The 18,494-nt window shown below is 43.0% G+C and overlaps 1 protein-coding gene across 1 annotated transcript; it reads left to right on the forward strand.

Moving 5' to 3' along the window:
* The first annotated feature begins 5,950 nt into the window (after window positions 1-5,950).
* Bambi (BMP and activin membrane bound inhibitor) lies at window positions 5,951-10,755 on the forward strand. Its single transcript, XM_021214796.1, has 3 exons — window positions 5,951-6,301; window positions 9,254-9,541; window positions 9,979-10,755. The coding sequence occupies exons 1-3, from the start codon at window positions 6,226-6,228 to the stop codon at window positions 10,395-10,397; spliced, it is 783 nt and encodes a 260-aa protein (XP_021070455.1). The 5' UTR covers window positions 5,951-6,225; the 3' UTR covers window positions 10,398-10,755.
* Window positions 10,756-18,494: the final 7,739 nt, after the last annotated feature.

The raw sequence follows: 18,494 nt of genomic DNA on the forward strand, positions 1-18,494 counted from the left end.
GGGGACAGGGGACAGGGGACAGGGGACAGGGGAGAGGGGAGAGGGGAGAGGGGAGAGGGGAGAGAGGAGAAAGCACGCTGCTAAGCATTGAACTCAGAGCCTTTATTTGTATAAGGCAAGTGCTCTTCCAATGAGCTGAGTCCCAGTAAGAAATATTTGCTTATCATGAAGAGCTTTATAATCTCTTGAAGGAGCCAATGGAATAGGAAGTTTGGTAACTGTGTAGACTTCTTTAGAGAACTCTCCTATACTCCTGAGAGTTTATGAGATTTGGCTAAGTGGTACAGGCTGTGACAGAGTCCCAAAGAGACAAGAGACTGTACAGTTGATGCACTTTGCTCCTGTGTTACATGAAGACTGGCAGGCAGCAGCATCTACTTACTAAAGCACAGGTTTCTTACCATGCATCCCCAGCATTCCATAACCCACACTACACCTGTGGGAAAAGTCACAGAGATTATTCACTCCAAATTTTCTTCTGTCTCAGGAAACAGATAAAAAGCACTCTTAGTTATTCTCATCAACTAAAAAGATAGGGTACAGATAGACAACAGGTATAGATATTCCACAAGCCAAAGTGGCTCTGGACTCTGGAAGTTACAGATGGTTGTGAGCCACCATGTGGTTACTGGGATTTGAACTCAGGACCTTTGGAAGAGCAGTTGGCGCTCTTAACCGCTGAGCTATCTCACCAGCCCCCTGCCTGTCAATTTTAAAAAGTAATCTCAAAATATTATAGTGAAAAATACAAAAATACAAACAGCAGGCACACCAGAGAAAGTGACAGCACATAGGTTTTCAAAGTTCCACTGCAAAAGGCCTCAGTTTCTGTTTCAGGGAAATTTCAGTGTTGGGAAAAGTCACCACTGGGCCATCAAAGACAAGTGGGAGGAAAGTAGCCAAAAGGAAACAATGCCAAGTTTCATCTGACATCAGCAAGGATCTAAATATTTGTCTATCTCACGAACATATCAAAGCTCTCAGATTTCAATGGCTTAGACACAAACAAGTTTTAATCCTAAAAAAAAAAAAAAAAAAAAAGTCACCCATTAAATGGATGGAACAGACTGGTCCATGTCAGTTCCCTGTTGGTTAGGAAATGTGTCAAAGTGATCCTTCCACTGCTTCCACTGTATAGGATTGATTCAGCACTTGAGTATAAAACAAAAATGAATTTAAATTCATTATTTGACATCAGGTAGGTCAAACCAGCAGGCCACTGGACACTTTTTTGAAAGGTCGTTATCATAACTGGGGGGTGGAAGGTGATCAAATTATACAACCCAACAGAACAAAGGCTTTTGCAGAGACCAATGACTGCACAGAATATAGTCAACGCTGTTTGATTGATAATGCCCATTGCCAAGTTCCCAGTGATCTTAAGGGAAGATTTTATTCTACCACAGATTTAGTAGTCTATCTTATTTGTTTATTTACTTTAACATTTGAACTGAGTAACAACTCACGGTTTTGTGTAAGACCCCAAAAGCAAGCGGACATGTTGGAATGGATATTGAGTTTCAGTGTCTGACTTTTCTTCCCAGATCTTATCATATTACCACCCAGACTGTGCAACCAGCCTGCTTCAGGTGGCTGTCCCTTTATCTCTTTTTCCATAATGGAAGAAAAATGGAAACTCAAAACCAAACAGCTAAAACCCCCTAATCTCACAGCTGATCCCTTCATCCAAACTAATCTCTTACCTTTAACCTTAGTTTCCTGAAAACAATTTTCAGATCTGAACTCATTTTTACTGAAAGAAAATGATTTTGTTTTGTTTTGCTGTTGTTAGTTTTTGTTTGTTTGTTTTGTTTTTCACGATAGAGTTTTTCTGTGTAGCCCTGGATGTCCTGGGATTCACCAGGCTGGCCTCGAATTCAGAGATCCATCTGCCTCTGCCTCCTGAGAGTTGGGATAAAGGTATGAGACACCACCGCCTGGTTTAAAAAAAAAAAAAAAAAAAAAAGACTTTTCAATTAAAGCTACTATTAGGAACTCAAAGTGAATTGTCGTAGCCAGTAGACTATATAATCAGAGGAAGCACTGGGTCTTATGACTGTACTGCCATAGCTATATGAACTGAAGAAGCTGAATGTAAGAAAGTGGTTAAGAGAGTCTCTTGCAGAACACAGAATGAAATTCCACAGAGAAGCAGTTGTCTTTAAACATCTTAACTAGAATTAAAATTGTTGCCGGCTCTCTTGGCTATTGATATGGGCTCATAACTGACATATTTTCCCTAACCCAATTTTAACTTTCTACATTGATTCAAACACTCCTATTCACTTAGTTGGAAAGCCCACTAAAGTACAAGCTTGTTTCTCTTTTAACTAATTTTTAGCCACTTAAGAAGTTTGACCAAGCAATAAGAGTTGAAATCTGAGGAATGAATCTCAAGTTCTTGCTCTGAATTATATTTGAACCAATATGCAAAATGTAGATACAAATAACCTTAACAAATACGTAATAGTAAAAGATATTCATTTGATAAATACAAGTATTTCTGGAGGGGTTCTTTGATTTGTCAGTGTAAGAACTGTAAATTAGAGAGAGTGTTATGACTGGGGGTGTCACTCAGTGCAAGGGTAATTGTTCTGCATGAGCAAAGCCTTGGATTTGATCTCCACGTCACAGAAATCAAAAGAATAAATGTTATTTAAATGACTTTGGTAGTGCATGCCTGTAATCCTAGCACTTTAGGAGGCTGAAGGAGAGAGGATTATAGTGTGCCTCGGGTATACAGTAGTGCCATACTTTACAAAAGGAAAACAGTGGGAATAAGGAGATGAGAAACTTACTAAGATTCTTTAGTTTTTCAAGCCTGGCGAGTCATGATGTCTAAACTTAGGAATTGGATGTAAGAGGATCATGAATTCAAGATTATCCTTGACTGCATGGGAAGTTCAGGGCCAGCCTGCGCTACATGAGACCCTGTTTCAACAACAATATTCCTAAGTTAAGATTAAAGTTAAAAAAAAAGACAGGTTTAGTGTTTAGTAAAAATGGTTCTGTAGGAAAAGGGCTTGCCACACAAGAAGGAGAACCCACGTTCCACATCTAGAACCACGTAAAAGCCCTGTTATCAGAGTGAAGAATTAGAAATCCTCCTCCTTCTGCTTCCTATGCTCCCAACTCCCTCAGGAGATGGAAGACTCCCCTAGAAGCTTAAAGAACAACTATCAGTGAACAAGGGAGACCACACCTCAAACACCAAGGAAGGCAGAAATTAACCTAACATTGTCCTCTAGCATAGTAGTTCACTGTGGGGCTTGTGACCGGTCATATAAGAAAGCATTCTCCTAGCCTGGCTTCTGCTGCAACTTCCAGTGTGAAAAGGGATATTAACTGAGACAAACTGGGAACACAGGGAGTGTGTGCTACAATCCAGTGTTCACCAGCAAATCCCCTTACATCTTCTTCAGTTAATGATATATTTATCTTCATCAAAGATAAACAGTCCTCAGTAGGTTTGGGTCTGTTCCTTGCTCCATATTTTATGTCCCAGCCACAAAGGATTAACTGCAGTTCCACCTATCCTTTCTTTACCATCCCTGCCTTCCCTGACAGCTAACTCCATCTAACCCTTGACTGTTGTGATCCTCTGTTTGAAGTGGTCTTCCTCAAATAACATTTACTCAGTAGGAGATAATCTCAGTGCCACTGCTTCAAGGATAGCATGCCTGGACATCTCCACCGTGTTGGGCTTCATCCTACCATCATGCACACAATTCCATGTCACCTTCTTTTTTATGACACATTGTCTCGATGTCCAAATCTCTGTGATTCTAAACTCAGTGAGGTCTACTAGTGGGAACTCCAAAGTGGCTGAATGAGTATGCTCTGAAAGATGCCTTTTAGCTAATGATTGACTCTCCAAGGTTTAAAGAGTGGGTCATTATCTGAATACACGTTCCACAGGGCTCTTGGATTAACTCCCCAAAGTTCAAGACAGCCAAGAAAACACTGCGATACCCTCTTCCTGTGGACTGTCAACTGTGTCTGCAAAAAAGTCTGTGGCTTACTGAGAGTCCTTATCTGTTCAGTTTTCTCCTAAAAACCTCAGCTGAATTTGCCCTATCTTGTATATGTGTGTGTCTTTAATATTTATGTATATGAATACACTGTCACTGTCTTCAAACACATCAGAAATGGGCATCAGATCCCATTACAGATGGTTATGAGCCACAATATGGTTGCTAGGAATTGAACTCAGGACCTCTGGAAGAGCACTCAGTGCTCTTAACCACTGAGCCATCGCTCTAGCCCATGTGTGTGCATTTTTTGAGACAGGGTTTTGATATAGAAATTGCAATTTTTCTGCCTCCCCCTTCCAAACTGTGTGATTTTAGGGTGTACTCCACAATCAATTTACTTCCTTTCTTATATTAAAAGTTGTAAAATTCTGTCTTATGTTTTGAGTCAGGGTCTAGTTTGCAGCCCACTTACATAGCCAGTGGCTGGCCTCTAACTCTTGCTAATTCTCCAGCCTTAGTCTTGCTAGAGTTTACCAATTGCTTGGATTATAAGTGTGAACTTCCCTCCCTCCTTTTAAATTGTAGTTTTTACCTACCAAAGTAATAGAGATAAGATTGTGAGATTATTTCCTTTTTTTTTTTTAACACAAAAACAGTTTTTGAAGGTAGCTTCATTAACTTTTTATGTCTCTGAAGACTCTCAACAAATTTACTATGCTAGGCGTTCAGAAGGTTCCTGCTAGATTTTCAATCTGTCAGACATTTCCCCCTTAAGTTTTTGCGTTCCCTCTGACAATAAAACCCTTAAGCCCATTTCCCCTTAGACTACCGAAGAGCATCTCATCTCCATCTTAGGTTCCTTTAGGGCAGCCCTGCAAGCCCTAATAAATGACTTGGTATCTCAGCAAAGAGATCTCTGTGGCGCTGATATTGATCAGGTCAGCGAGTGTGTTTGCCTGCGATTGTTTGGCGGGGGGTGGGGGTGGTGGTGGTGGTGGTGGTGGTGGTGGTGGTGGTGGTGATTAATTGAGTCTCTGCCAGTGTCGTCTAGCTGGCGCCGGGTGCTTTTGGATTTGCTAATTTTCGTTAAGTGTCTCTAGCAGGCTCCAGGTCCCCAGTCTACCCAGGAGAATTCAGCGGCTCCTACTGACAGTCTGTCTGTCTGGGCTTTATTGATCACAAGGCGGTCCGCTCGGGCGGATGTGCCCGAGGGAGCCAGGGAGCCGGCAGAGAGCCGGCCGCCCCTTTTTGACTATGGGCACCCTACTCTTCCTCGGCCACTCGGAGGGCAGGCCCCAAGCCTATTGTTACGTGGTGCTAGTGGTGGGGTAAATTTGTGTCTCCGGGACTTGGTGGCTGGGGCATGGCCCTTGTCCCTGGTGGTTTCCGAGTCCGGCAACCGAAGTATGGCCACTGTCTCTCTGGAGCTGGGTAGCCGGGGCATGGTCACTGTTCGTGAGGGTTCCGTTTCCTGGCGGCCAGAGGATGGTTTCTGTCCAGGGGAGGTGGGGATCCAGGTCTTGGAGACCTGGGTATGAACATCCCTGGGGGGATTCCGGGGCTAGGCACTACGGCATAGCTACTCTCTCTGGGGGACTCTGGGACATGACCACTGAGAGTGTGGCGTCCCTTGCAGGTTTCAGGTGGGACAAAAGCGAAGCCACGTGCTGGAGACCGCTGACCAGAGACTGAGCAGTGAGGGTCTCCTAGCCTGAACCTATCTAGAAGTCGGGTTCTGCGGCGCATAAGAGGCTGTTCGCGCAGGCGTTCGCTAGGGGGAGTGCTGCGGCCGTGTCCACAGTGCTACACGCCGGCGCCAGCGCGAGCCCGGCGGCTCGTCGGCCGTAGCCCGCGTCTGGCCCCGCCCCCTTCTGCTGGGCCCTGGGGCTAGAGGCGTCGGCCAATCGGAGAGTGGAGGCGGGGCAAAGGGCGGGGCCGCGCTTGGCCAGCTCTGGGCGCGGGGCGCTATTTACGGCGGGGACTCTGGCTGCCCGGCTGGTGCAGGCGTTGCTCTCTGTGGTTACGTCCAATTCCCATCCGCTGTTCGAAACTTGGGCGCGGGGTGGCGGGGTGAGAGGACGACCGCGGGGGAGCGCGCGGGGCCGGGAACGTGTCCTCGGTGGTCTTAGTCCCGCTCAATGCTCCGGCCCCGGCCCCGACACTGACGGCGCCCGGGCTCGTGCGCAGCGCGTCCCGGGGGTCGTAGTGCGGCCGCGCCTGGCTCCCGGAGCCACGGGAGCGCGAGGCGTCCATGGATCGCCACTCCAGCTACTTCTTCATCTGGCTGCAGCTGGAGCTCTGCGCCATGGCAGTGCTGCTCACCAAAGGTGAGTGCCGTGGAACTGCGTGCCGGGACTGGGGGTGGGGGGTCGGGGGGTCCGCCGTCGGGCTTGGTGAGCGGCGATGAGGTTCCCGCCTTTGCCTTGGTCCGCTCCACGGCCCTGGGCCTGGAGCGTTAAAGGACAGCCAGACCTTGGGGCAGTTGGCCGGTGGTAAACTCCTGAACTTGGGGCTCAAGTACCCCGACGGGACTGTTCGGAGAAAACGCAGATCCCAACTGGACCGGCCAGGCATCTCTATTGGTTGCTACTAAGTTTTTCCGTGTGTTTTTGGATGTCTGAGTTTGTGTCTACAGTGTCCTTAAGTTTGTGGGTGTCTGTTTCCGAGCTGGGGCTTGTCTGTATTCTTGACTTTCGTGCTTCTGAATTTCTGCACGTGTCTGACTTTCTGAGTGCTAGTGCCGTGTGTTTCTTCGCGTGTCTGAATATCTTGGGAGTGTGCGGACCAATGAGTATGGGAATGTAGTTGCCTGTTGAAGTGTGTCCTCTTGCTTTAGAGAGATCGGCAAGAGTAGGCGCAGCCACCCATCCCCTTTCCCGCTCCTTAGTTTTACAGACGCTGCTGGAAAAAAAGGGAGAAAAACAGCTTTTTCTTTCAGCAGCGCTCACCTTTTAATGGAAATTCTCTTAACTCCCAATTTCTCCCTTCACCCCGACTAGTTCTTTCCCTTCACTCTGCCTCCTGTTCTACAAACCCATCTTTTTTTTTTGTTTGTATTTTTTTTTTTTTTTTTTTTTTTTTTTTTTAAATGGGAAGCATTATTTAGTCTCTGACCCTCACCCCCAAACACACTTTTCTCTAATTGCCTTGTAGCAGGCCTGAGGTTTAAGGATAAGCCAGCCCAGCAAGGATGAGGTGCTACAGTATTTATTTATTTTGGAAGGAAGGGTGTAATTAGTCCTAAATAACAGCCCTTGCTGCCTGCAGAGGGGAGCCTCCTGGCCCTATCAAAGGCAGGCAGAACAGGGAGGGACTGGGGCTGACATGAAGTCACAGATACCGAAACTATGTGCCTGATAATGATATAATTAGGGGATCAGAGATTTCTGACTGCTTCGGACTTCAAAAGCTTTATTTAAAAGAAGCCAGCAGCCTCTGCTGTAGCCATCTTGACTAGAGCAGACATTTTTGTTTAATCACTACATACAGTAACTAGAAAGGGACAAACAGAAGAGCATTGTTCACTGTTTTAAAATACCAGTCCCCTTTTGGCCTTTGCATGCCACAGGAAGAAACCTTATGAAATGACAGAAATTTGTTTTAATACAGTAATACAAAAGTCCATTCTCCTTGTTGAAATGTGGCTCCAATTTTTTTTTAAAGTCTTAGAACTTTCTCAGTTACCTGTCAAAATTTTAAGACTGTTTTAGGTCATTGAAAATGTAATATTTTAAATAGGTGCTCATAAACACTGAAGCAGCCTTTTACTTGCATTTAGTTTTCACTTTCTGTACCAAATCTGAGGCCAACAGGCTCAGAGCAGACTTTTTAATCTGTTTAATTTCTACTTTAAATCTGTATAGAATTGGTCAGGCCAGGGATATGTAGTCATTATCACCTAAGACTGGTGAACTGTTCTGCAAAGAATACACTGAACTTGGAAGGGGGAGAAAACAGAAAGGAATTGCTGTAGACTTAAGGATCTTACATGAAGTAGATGAGGCAGCAGAAGGGCCTGGACCTAACAGGGTTAGCAAGGCTTGAACTCGTTGGCTTTTCTTCCAACTGAAGTGTGAGCAGCCTGGGTGAAAACTGAGCACACCATGTGGTAGCCTGGAATTTGGACAGATAATTAAATGAGACACCTTACTCAGGCATTCACAGAAAGGAGCAGGAAGAGGAGTGAACTTGGGGGAGGTTTGGAAACACCAAGGCTCTCAGTGTTGAATGTCAGGGTAGAGGTTTCAGTAAGTAGACAGATGGTCTGATTGGGACCTGCAGTGGGAGATGGATGAGGGCGTTTGGTTTACAGTAGTGAGCTGTGGTGGCCAACAGTGATGGGCGCTCAGCCTTTGATAGATAACTCTTAGGTCCATGGGCAAGCCTGAAATCTTGCACTGTGACAAGATGTTAACAGAGCCTTGCAACTCACAGAATCCAGTTTTATAAAAGAAACTTTAATCACTTCCTGGAGAAAAATTTGAGGTTTCCTTAAGGATTTTTCCTTCAACCAGCAGGGATTTTCAGTTACAAGTTTCCTCTTTTAGGTCACATGTTAAATTACATGTAAAGCTGAGGAGGAGGAGGAAGAGAAGGAGGAGGAGAAGTTACCCTTGCAGTTTTACATCCCCCACTTTTATGACTTTCCATTTGGGCTGAAAGAAATTGACTTTGGCAAGCAAACCACTAATTGTAAACTGCCTAGTTCCTGTTTTACAATGTTCGGACTAAAAGCCCCTCTGCATGAAAGGATCTTTATAGGCAAAGTTTGCCTTTCTAGAGAGATCCCAGATAGCTGCCAGTTTCATGGTTTGAAAACCTCCTGACCTGTGCAGTTTCTAGATTGTTGTGTCTAGTTAATAACTTTATAAGGTGTCAGCTCAGACTCATACAGCTTGGCTCGGTCCTTTGGGATGCCAAACAATTCAGTAGTTCTGGTCAAATATTATATAGACAAAACCCTAAAGCCTGACATTTTTATCTTGTATGTTTGTATAGCATAAAAATGAATAAATAACATGATTTTACCTTATAACCAAAGGCATTATAATGAAAACAGTTTCCTTTCAAACTACAACATAGTTCATTACTTACAAATCTGTTGTTGGGTTGAGTATATTCCTAACATTATTAGCTCACTGAAAGTTAAGACACTGCTTGCTTTGGGAGCATTTCTGTCCCTGTGCGTTGCTGTTGGAAACAGTCATCTTGAATAATCTACAGTAAGTACCTTTGAGTTTGGGGTTCACCCGACGCTTATGTAGTTTCTTTGTTTTCAGGAGAGATCAGATGCTACTGTGATGCTGCTCACTGTGTGGCAACAGGTTACATGTGTAAGTCTGAGCTTAGTGCCTGCTTCTCCAGACTCCTCGATCCTCAGAACACCAATTCTCCACTCACCCACGGCTGCCTGGACTCACTTGCAAGCACAGCAGACATCTGCCTAGCCAAACAGGCCCAAAACCACTCTGGCCCTGCCATGTCCACTTTGGAATGCTGTCACGAAGACATGTGCAATTACCGAGGACTGCATGACGTCCTCTCTCCTCCCAAGAGCGAAGCCTCAGGTAGGTCCAAGCTGTCCTGACCCAAACACTGCCTAATCTATAGGCCTGTGACAGCAGCAACTTCGTATGTCTGCTATTGATTTTGTTGTTAACGTAATTAGAGGCACCAGAGGGAGAGCAAGGCTGGATGCAAAGACTTTCTCTAACTGAGTGGCTTTTATGTCTGCCTGAGCATTAGATGTCTCTGCATAATAGGCTTTGTCTGTTATTTGAACATTTTGAGGACATTAAAAGACCATTACATCCAAGTAATGACAGCCTGTAAACAAATGCATTTGTAAGCATCTTTGGGTACTTTTGTAACATGTAGTTTCTTGAAAGTGGCTGGTAAGTTGCCCTTTAAATGAGCTTTCTAATGGAAAATGGCCGTGTGTTCATGTTTGCTTTTAGGAAGCAATCACCTAGTTTGTTTGACCATTTTCTTTGTACTCCTTTAGGACAAGGAAACCGGTATCATCATGACAGCAACAGAAACCTCATCACTAAGATGCAGGAGCTGACTTCCTCCAAAGAACTGTGGTTCCGCGCAGCCGTGATTGCGGTTCCCATTGCTGGTGGACTGATCTTGGTGCTGCTCATTATGTTGGCCTTGCGAATGCTTCGAAGTGAGAATAAGAGACTGCAGGATCAGCGGCAGCAGATGCTGTCCCGCTTGCACTACAGCTTTCACGGACACCATTCCAAGAAGGGGCAGGTTGCAAAGTTGGACTTGGAGTGCATGGTGCCCGTCAGTGGGCAGGAGAATTGCTGTCTGACCTGTGACAAAATGCGGCAAGCAGAGCTCAGTAATGAGAAGATCCTCTCCCTTGTGCACTGGGGCATGTACAGTGGTCATGGAAAGCTGGAATTCATATGACAGTCATGTCTGAACTATAAATGGAACCCTTGAAGGCCTTCTGAGTTCTGCTGACAGGAGCACTTTTATCTGGGGACAACTAACTCGCTTAGTCATCTTGGAAAAACAAAATGACCTCTGAAAAGAGAATCTTGGGTATTTTTTCTGAAGGATTATTTGCACAGATTCTACAGTCAAATGGATTAATTTGCTTTAAAATTATAAAAAGCAAAGAGAGGACTCTGCACACTTTCCCAGGGTTCTCTGTGTCCTAGGGAGCCGCAGCCGACTGAAGTAAAAACACTGTGCTCTCTGTAAGCTCCTACATCCTCATTTATTGTAAAGATTTTTTAAAAAAAAATATATTTTTGTCCGAAAATTTAGTGGTGTGTTTCATGAATTAAAACTTCAGACGGGTGTGGGGAGACTGGGGGTGGTGCAGCGCAGTGGTAAGATGCTTGTCTGCTGTGCATGCGGCCCTGGCTGTGATTTCTCCAGCACCACAGGAAGCCAATCAGTCAAAAAACATTTGATTTGGAAGTGTATGAGAGTACATGTTAATTATATGAATGAAAACCTGTTTACTCACACTTCTCAAATATAGGTTTTGATCTTGTTCATTCTTATACAAACGTATAATTAATTCTCTTTGTGTAATGACCATTGTCTAGTGTCTCACTTACAGTTGTTTTCCAGAATGGTTCTGGTTTTAGTTTTCATGCAAGAACTTTGCTTGTTTGTGCTTAAAGTTGTGCATGCTAAGTGCACAGTCTACCACTAAGCTACTCCCCAAGCTCTAGGAATTTGTCACTCACTTGTGCCAGACCACATAGGACCTGAGTGTCTGAAGTTGCCGTGACAAAAGGAATGTTCTATCAGCTTCATCCGCTTTCTCTGCAAGGACTATGACTATGTCCACCTCCCCCAGCTCAAGAATGTCCTTAATAAAGGTAACCACTGTCTACTGTGACAGTTTATTTTGTCTCCAACCAAATTAAATATTTTGACTCCCAAACTAGCCAAACTTTGTTAAGCAATGCTCCTGGTCTTTAAACATGATTATACTTAGAGAATCTGTTTCTAAAGATCTTTTTAGTCCTTAAGAAGGCTTTCAGTACTGATTGTCATTAAGTTGACATTTTAATAACAACTATTAGGTTTCCTCTTCAAAATGTCCCTTTTATTAATATAACCAAATAGAATATGACAGAACATGAAAGTAACATTTTGTCTCTACAACTTTCTTTACCTTGTTTATGGACCTTTCCCTCAAATGGATCTTTGTTATGTTAAATATAAGAATTTCTTTTATGTACCTGTTTTTTTTTTTTTTTTAACTTGAGCCTGTAGCCTGCATATTTGAAGATGAGATTTTTTTCCTGTATCTTTGCATACCTTCACTAGGGTACTAAACATAATTTGAAGTTCCTTAAGAGCAGTGCCATGTGTGTGGACTATGAGCTGAAGTGACTAGCAGGGCAATAAGCACCTAGATTTTTTTCCCTCTCAGGATATGGTCTCACTGGGTATTTCCCTGTGCTGTAAGTCACTGTGGAGACCAGGCTAACCTCCAACACATAGAATGGGCTGCCCCTGCCTCTGCCTCCCAAATGATGGGATTTAAGGTGTATACTAGTATGCCCAGTTTATATTAGATTATTTCACGTGTCAATAGATGACAACCCCCAAAAGGTTAGGTTTTGGAGTGAATTCTTACTCACACCTGACAATTCTTATGGAAAATAATCAGGTTTTATGTGCACTGTCCACCAACCTGGTAGGTCCTCACTCTCCATGCCTGTGGTCTCCAAGTGTCAAAGACTTGAACTTCATGATTCAAACCATTCTAGATGTTCTAGAGAAGAGACTTGATTGATCAGGCTTGGCAGGAGGTGGATTAAGGGTTGATAATTGTGTTCCTCATTCATTGTTCTTTCCTTTGCCGAATGCAAGGTCAGCAGTTTCTCCAATGCTTTGTTGTTATTGTTGTTTTGTTTTATTTTGTTTTTCAAGGTGGTCTCTTTGTATCCCTGGCTGGTCTGGAACATGAACTTGCTCTGTAGACCATACTGGCCTCTGCCTTCCAAGTGCTGGAATTAAAAGTGCAATACTGCTGCCCGTCTTTCCCCAGGCTTTTTGATATAAGTCTCAAAGGGAGCCCCAAATCACAGTGATGTTTCAGTCTCTCCAGTGTTGAGAATTCAGTTTGTCACTGCCATGCCTGGCTCAGGTCAATGACTCTTTAAGCCAGAGGTTATCAACCTGTGGGTTTCCCACCCCTTTGGGGGGGTATTAATCAGATGCCCTGCATATCAGATATTTGTATTATGATTCATAATAGCAATTACAATTATGAAGTAGCAATGAAATGATTTTATGCTTGGGGGTCATCACAACATGAGGAACTGCATTTAAAAGAGTCTCAGCGTTAGGAAGATTGAGAACCCTGCTTTAAAAGTAGTCACTCTATTCTCTAGTGCTGTCGGAGGCACACTGTCCCCTCTATCTGCTCCTTATTTGTGAATTTCAAGTCACTTTGAATTAGCAACTCAGCAGCTCATTAGGAAAAAACAACAAAGGAAGCCTTGAGTTTTGAAAGGCTGTAACATCTGTGTGCACCACCCCGCAGGAAAGGCTTGGGTTTGCCCAGTGTGAAGGTCCCCTGGCAGCAGAATGCAGTGTCTCATGTGGTTCTGTTTGCCTGGCCTGTTTCCTGTTCTTTCTAGGCACTCATGACTCTACTGCAACCTGTCCTGTGGGGTAGGGATATAGTCCTTCTGACTTTCCTGGGGATCCAGCTCTAGCTTTCTGAAATGACACCCCTTTTCCTAAGAGCAAATCCCGTGCTTAGCTTCATCTTGAACTCTTCACAGCTTGCTCTGTTGAATGCAGGTTCTGCATTTTAGCTTACTGGCTTCCCTGTGAGGGCTGAACACTCACAGTAGGAGACAGAGCTGCCCATCTGCTTTGGTGATCCAAGAGTGGTATGATGATTCCTTCATTTCTCTATTAGGTGTTTGTGCATATATTTTGAGGAGGCTGTGTAAGGCTCTACTACCCAGAACAGCCTTTGATTAATGACATAGAACACTCCCCCAAAGTAATTTTCCTTTCTAAGTGGAAACTTGCTCAAACCAGACACAAATGGAGCTAAGATTGTCATGATGTTTCTGTATCTATACCTCGTAAGTCTTAGCCCTTTTGGAAGAGATTGATCCGAACCCGATTTTGCCTTTTATGTTCTTTCCTTCTTATTTCAGGTGGCTTAGAGGCTTCCTAGAAATTGACTGGTGTGTCTCTAATTTCTGTTGAACTGATTTTATTAAAAACACTGCACCATAGGGGGTTTGACCTTCTAAAATACTAAACATGTCTGCTTTAGAAAAATCACAAAGCTCTCCTCTGAAGTGCCTGTAAATCTGGTTTCAATATGGGTTGATTATAGGCTGAAAGCTTGAAGGCAGGGGCATCTAGCATGGCAGATGCAGAACTGCCCTTCTCAGGGCCAGGACAGCTTTTTCCCCTTAGAACATCTAATTGGTCCTCTTCTGTGCCTCTTTGCCTAAATAACTTTAAACCTCCAGAGCTGTGTGAATTTCAGCAAACTGGAAACAAGTTGAGTGTTTCATTTTGTTGCCTGGAGAATGGGAACAATAATACAACTTAAGATAATTGCTGTAAAAAAAAAAAACAAAAAAACAAAAAAAACAACAGAATATCAGGCTCGAGTTTAATCTCTCAGAGGCAGTGGGCAGATGCTGTAATTATTTCTGTTAAGAACGCAAAGAATAGGTGCACATCTTTAATCTTAGGACTTGGGAAGTAGAGGCAGGAGAATCTCGGTGAGTTTGAGGCCATCCTTGTCTACACAGCAAGTTCCAGGACAGCCAGGGCTGCACAAAGAGAGATTCCATCTCAAACAAAACAAAACAACCCAAAAGCCCCAAACAAAACAAAACAAAACAAAACACCCCAGGAAAAAACTAAAACAAACAAACAAACAAAAAAAAAACAACCAACCAAACAAACAAACAAAAAAACCAACCAAACTAACGACACAAACCAGTTACCTAATGCCTGCGAAGCCTTGGGTTCAATCTCTAGGATCAAGAGAAAACGTTAATGTTGGGCAAAGGCAGGCAAATCTGTGACAGTTGACTTCCAGGTCAGCTAAGGCTACATAATGAGACCTTGTCTCAAAACAACAAAATCAAAAACAAAACAAAAAACCCCACAGATTTGGGAATGAATGACTGACTTATATGGTAGGTTGTTTTTAATTGATTTTGAACTGTTTCAAATTTGCATATTTGAGATGGGCAGCTTTTCAGTAAACTGCTGACTGGACTTAGCAATGTAGTACTCATGTGCTGTTTCCATGTATGCTTTTCTCACACATACTGAATACTTAGGTTTATAATTGTTTCCTTTGGGGATACTGTAGGGCCACTGGAAGAATGTTAATCTCCTGTATCTGTTTCCTTCCTGAGTTCTCTTAGAGTTCCAGATACACTGGTGAGTCTCAGTGAGGGGCAGATCATATCTCAGTAGCCTTTGGAGTCTGGCTTCGTTCTGCACAGTCACCACCATCAGTTGAAAAGTGCCCATAGGTGCTTCCAGCAAAGTACAAGTCGTTGCTGTACTGGCTTCTGGAATTTTGTCACAGAGTTGGGGGTTTTGTAAGTGAAGAACTATTTCATTTCTTTGGAAAAGGTCATTTGTTTGATTTGTTATTCTTTGGACCATTGTTATAATTGAAGAGTTAAATGCTGTGCTATTAGTTCACTCTGATTCCCTTACCCAGTTGATTATCAGCTCAGTCAGCTGACTTGTAAAAGTCCCTAAGTGATCTGAGAATTCAAGATGCTGTTTAAAGCCTCTTCCCGTCTTTCTTTGGGGTGTGTGCTCCTGGATCAGCTAACAATGCACTGTATCGTTGCTTACACAGTGATTTGCTTTTCTCATCTGAGAGATTTGGAAGGGGGTGAAGCTGAATTAACCTAGATAGGATTTTATTTCCTGCAGCAAGGTAATTTTCCACTGGGTATTCTTTTTAAGAAACTGGAAAGCGAGGAATCAAGAGATGGTTCAGTGGTTAAGAACACTCACTGGCTGCTGTTGCAGAGGACGTAGCAAGCATCTCAGCACCCATATGGGCACTCGATCTCTGAAACTCCAGTTCCAGGACATCCAGTGATCTCTTTTTGCCTCCACAGGCACCAGGCATGCAAGTGGTATACAGATAAAATGTTCATACATATAAGACAATATTAAATTTTAAAATATTTTTTAAAAATTAGGTGTTTCTGCAGCTAGGGAAGTCTACCAGCATATAAATTGTTTGCATTCTGCAAAGGTGGAAAGGATAATTAGAAAAGTATTGATAAGGAACTGTAGGAGATGCTTTACTAAGTAGTTAGACTCTAACTGCCAGATCATATCACAAGGCTTTTAGCATTCCTCAGGACTATCAGGAAAATCATTCTTCTTAATACCCAAAGGCTAGATGGCTTCTAGGGTGATTTCACATAGCAGATTAGACTGCTTCTGAGAACTCAGGGAAGACCAGCCGATAACTGCCATTGTATGCAGCGTGCCCTGGAGTGTTTAGGCCCTAGACTCATTTTACGTAGAACACTTTTCAAGGCAGTGCAGAAGTAGATGTTGGAGCTTGTGTGAAGTTGGTTTGTTTTTTGGCATGTGAAGACTAAATTAGATGTGATGAATTAATAAACTGAGGCTCAGTGTAAATTCACTCTGAAGATGCTCACGTTACAAACCTAATGGAACAAAAATTGCTTTAGCAGTTAAGTCCATGAGAAATCAAAAACCTCTGGTCTCTCCCGACACCTGGAGTCTCCCAAGAGAACTCACAAGACAGTACCCATGCCTCTAACAGCAGTTCCTCAAAAATGAAAAACAAATAGAAACAAAACCAAAACAAAACACCCCCCCCCAAAAAAAAACCTGTGTGTGTCCATGTTAGAGCAAGTTTTACTAAATTGAGTGAAAGTTATCTTTGTCCACTTCTATACACTCAAACAGAGAATTGGAGGAAAAACACATTATGAAGTTTTCTTGTCAAGCCTTTGGATTCCTGTTGTTTAGTAAATATAAATGGCTGTCCTTTCTCTTCTGTTCTTCCATCCCAATTTACTGTCTTAACGGTTATAGTCTGTGTTGGCAAACTGGGGAGGGGCTCTGGAAACTCTAGCATGCTCAGGACTTGGACTTCTATCTCTGGCTCTGGAGTAATAAATAATAATAATAATAATAAACAGTTGTGTGTGTGTGTGTGTGTGTGTGTGTGTGTGTGTGTGCATGTAAGTCTAAAAGAGAACAAATTGCTGGTTAAGGAAAACAGGGAGAAAAAAAGGGGGTCCTAAAAAATGAAACATTACTACAAAGTCAAATGGTTCCACCTATCTTCTAACGTCAGTGCAATCTTCAAGCTAACTTAAGGAATTACATAGCTAATATTCTTTTTGTTTTGTTTTGTTTTGTTTTGTTTTGTTTTGTTTTCGAAACAGGGTTTCCTTGTATGTCCTTGGCTGTCTTGAAACCTCTGCCCCCCGAGTGGTGGGATTAAAAGCAGGCACTACTAGTGCCTGACTACTAATATTCTTTAAATTTAGAGTTGTACTTTCTCTTGAGAATGTTAACATCAAAAGTTTTCATCAGGGTGTCCTAAAGAGTTAAGACCAAGTCACAGCGAGTTTTTTGCAGGTCAAAGCAGAGGACCTTGCGACCAGACTGACTACTTCATCCTCCCAGGGACTTTCTGATCCCAGGAAGACTGGCACAGTCTCTAACCCCTGGAGAAAGCCTCTCCCCAGGGAGCAAAGATCATGTATTTCCTCCTAGCCTTCTAAGAGGCCAAGACGGAAGACTCACTCCATATAAACAAACAAATAAACAGACAGTCTAACATTTCCTTTCCTTAATAAATTTAGTGTTAAAAAATTACCTCAGGGATAGAGATGGTTTAGCAGTTAATAGTACTGGCTGCTTCCAGAAGGTCTATGTTTGATTCCCAATACCCACAAGGTGGCTCATAGCATCTTAACTGCAGTTCCAGGTAAGAAGTTAACTTCTCACTTCTGCTGACATTAGGAATGCACATGGTACACAGACATACATGCAGGAAAAACACTCATATACTTGAAAAAAAATGACCTTCTACTTCAAAACTCTAATGATTCTTTGGACTTTTATATTTTGATTGAGACAGAGTCCTGGGTAGCTCTGCCTGGCCTGGAACTTGCTATGCAGCTAAGGTTGATTTTGAATGCCTGATCTACCTGCCTCTGCCTCCCTAGTGCTAGGATTATAAATCGTGATACTTTATAAATCATGATACTTTAGTGTTCCACTATTGAATACAAGTTGACAGTTTGAATCACGACCTACAGAAGTCAGACACAGACAGAGAATGGAATTTAAGAATATGAATAAAGGCAGGCATTAAAAGAAAGTAGAAATCAGTCAGGCAGTGGTGGTGCATCCCTTTAATCAGAGCACTTGGGAATCAGAGGCAGAGGCAGGCAGATTTCTGGGCACTGTCATTAAACACAGGGACTCATGCATGCTAGGCAACCACCTTAGTAAACAGTTGCACACCAGTCCTGAGATTTTGATAAACCAGCCTGCCTCCATTTTAGGCTTGAAAGCCATCTTATAGTAAAAGCAAACTAGATTCATTCTTGTTTATAATAATCTTTTTCTTAAGGATTGGGCTATACCCTACCTGTCACCTTAACTACACATGGCTCTACATTGGTTGTTTCAGGATATAGCAAGCGTGCCTTTGTTTCAAAAGGTTGTTATGACCACCTTGTTATGACAGTGTTGCTATAGCTACCTTGTTACAACCGCTTTGCAATCATGTCTTTGTTTCAGGAGGTTGTTGTGACCACCTTGTTATGCTTATGTTCTGTTTCTGTAACCCCACCGATTTGACTGTGAGATTTCCCATTTAGAAACCCCCTACTCCCAAACTATCAAATCCCATATCTTCCCCATTTCCAATGCTGATCTCTTAAACTTTGCCTTAGAGAGAGACAGCCTGTATACCACTAAAAAAGCTTTCTTTAATTAATTTGGCCATGATGTGGGTCT

This window comes from Mus pahari, chromosome 15 (assembly GCF_900095145.1).
Source record: "Mus pahari chromosome 15, PAHARI_EIJ_v1.1, whole genome shotgun sequence".
Lineage (NCBI taxonomy): Eukaryota > Metazoa > Chordata > Mammalia > Rodentia > Muridae > Mus > Mus pahari.

Coding starts and splice junctions, on each gene's coding strand:
- Bambi (XM_021214796.1), top strand. CDS start 6,226: ATGGATCGCCACTCCAGCTACTTCTTCATCTGGCTGCAGCTGGAGCTC. Junction 6,302..9,253: donor GGCAGTGCTGCTCACCAAAG/GTGAGTGCCGTG, acceptor CTTTGTTTTCAG/GAGAGATCAGATGCTACTGT. Junction 9,542..9,978: donor TCCCAAGAGCGAAGCCTCAG/GTAGGTCCAAGC, acceptor GTACTCCTTTAG/GACAAGGAAACCGGTATCAT.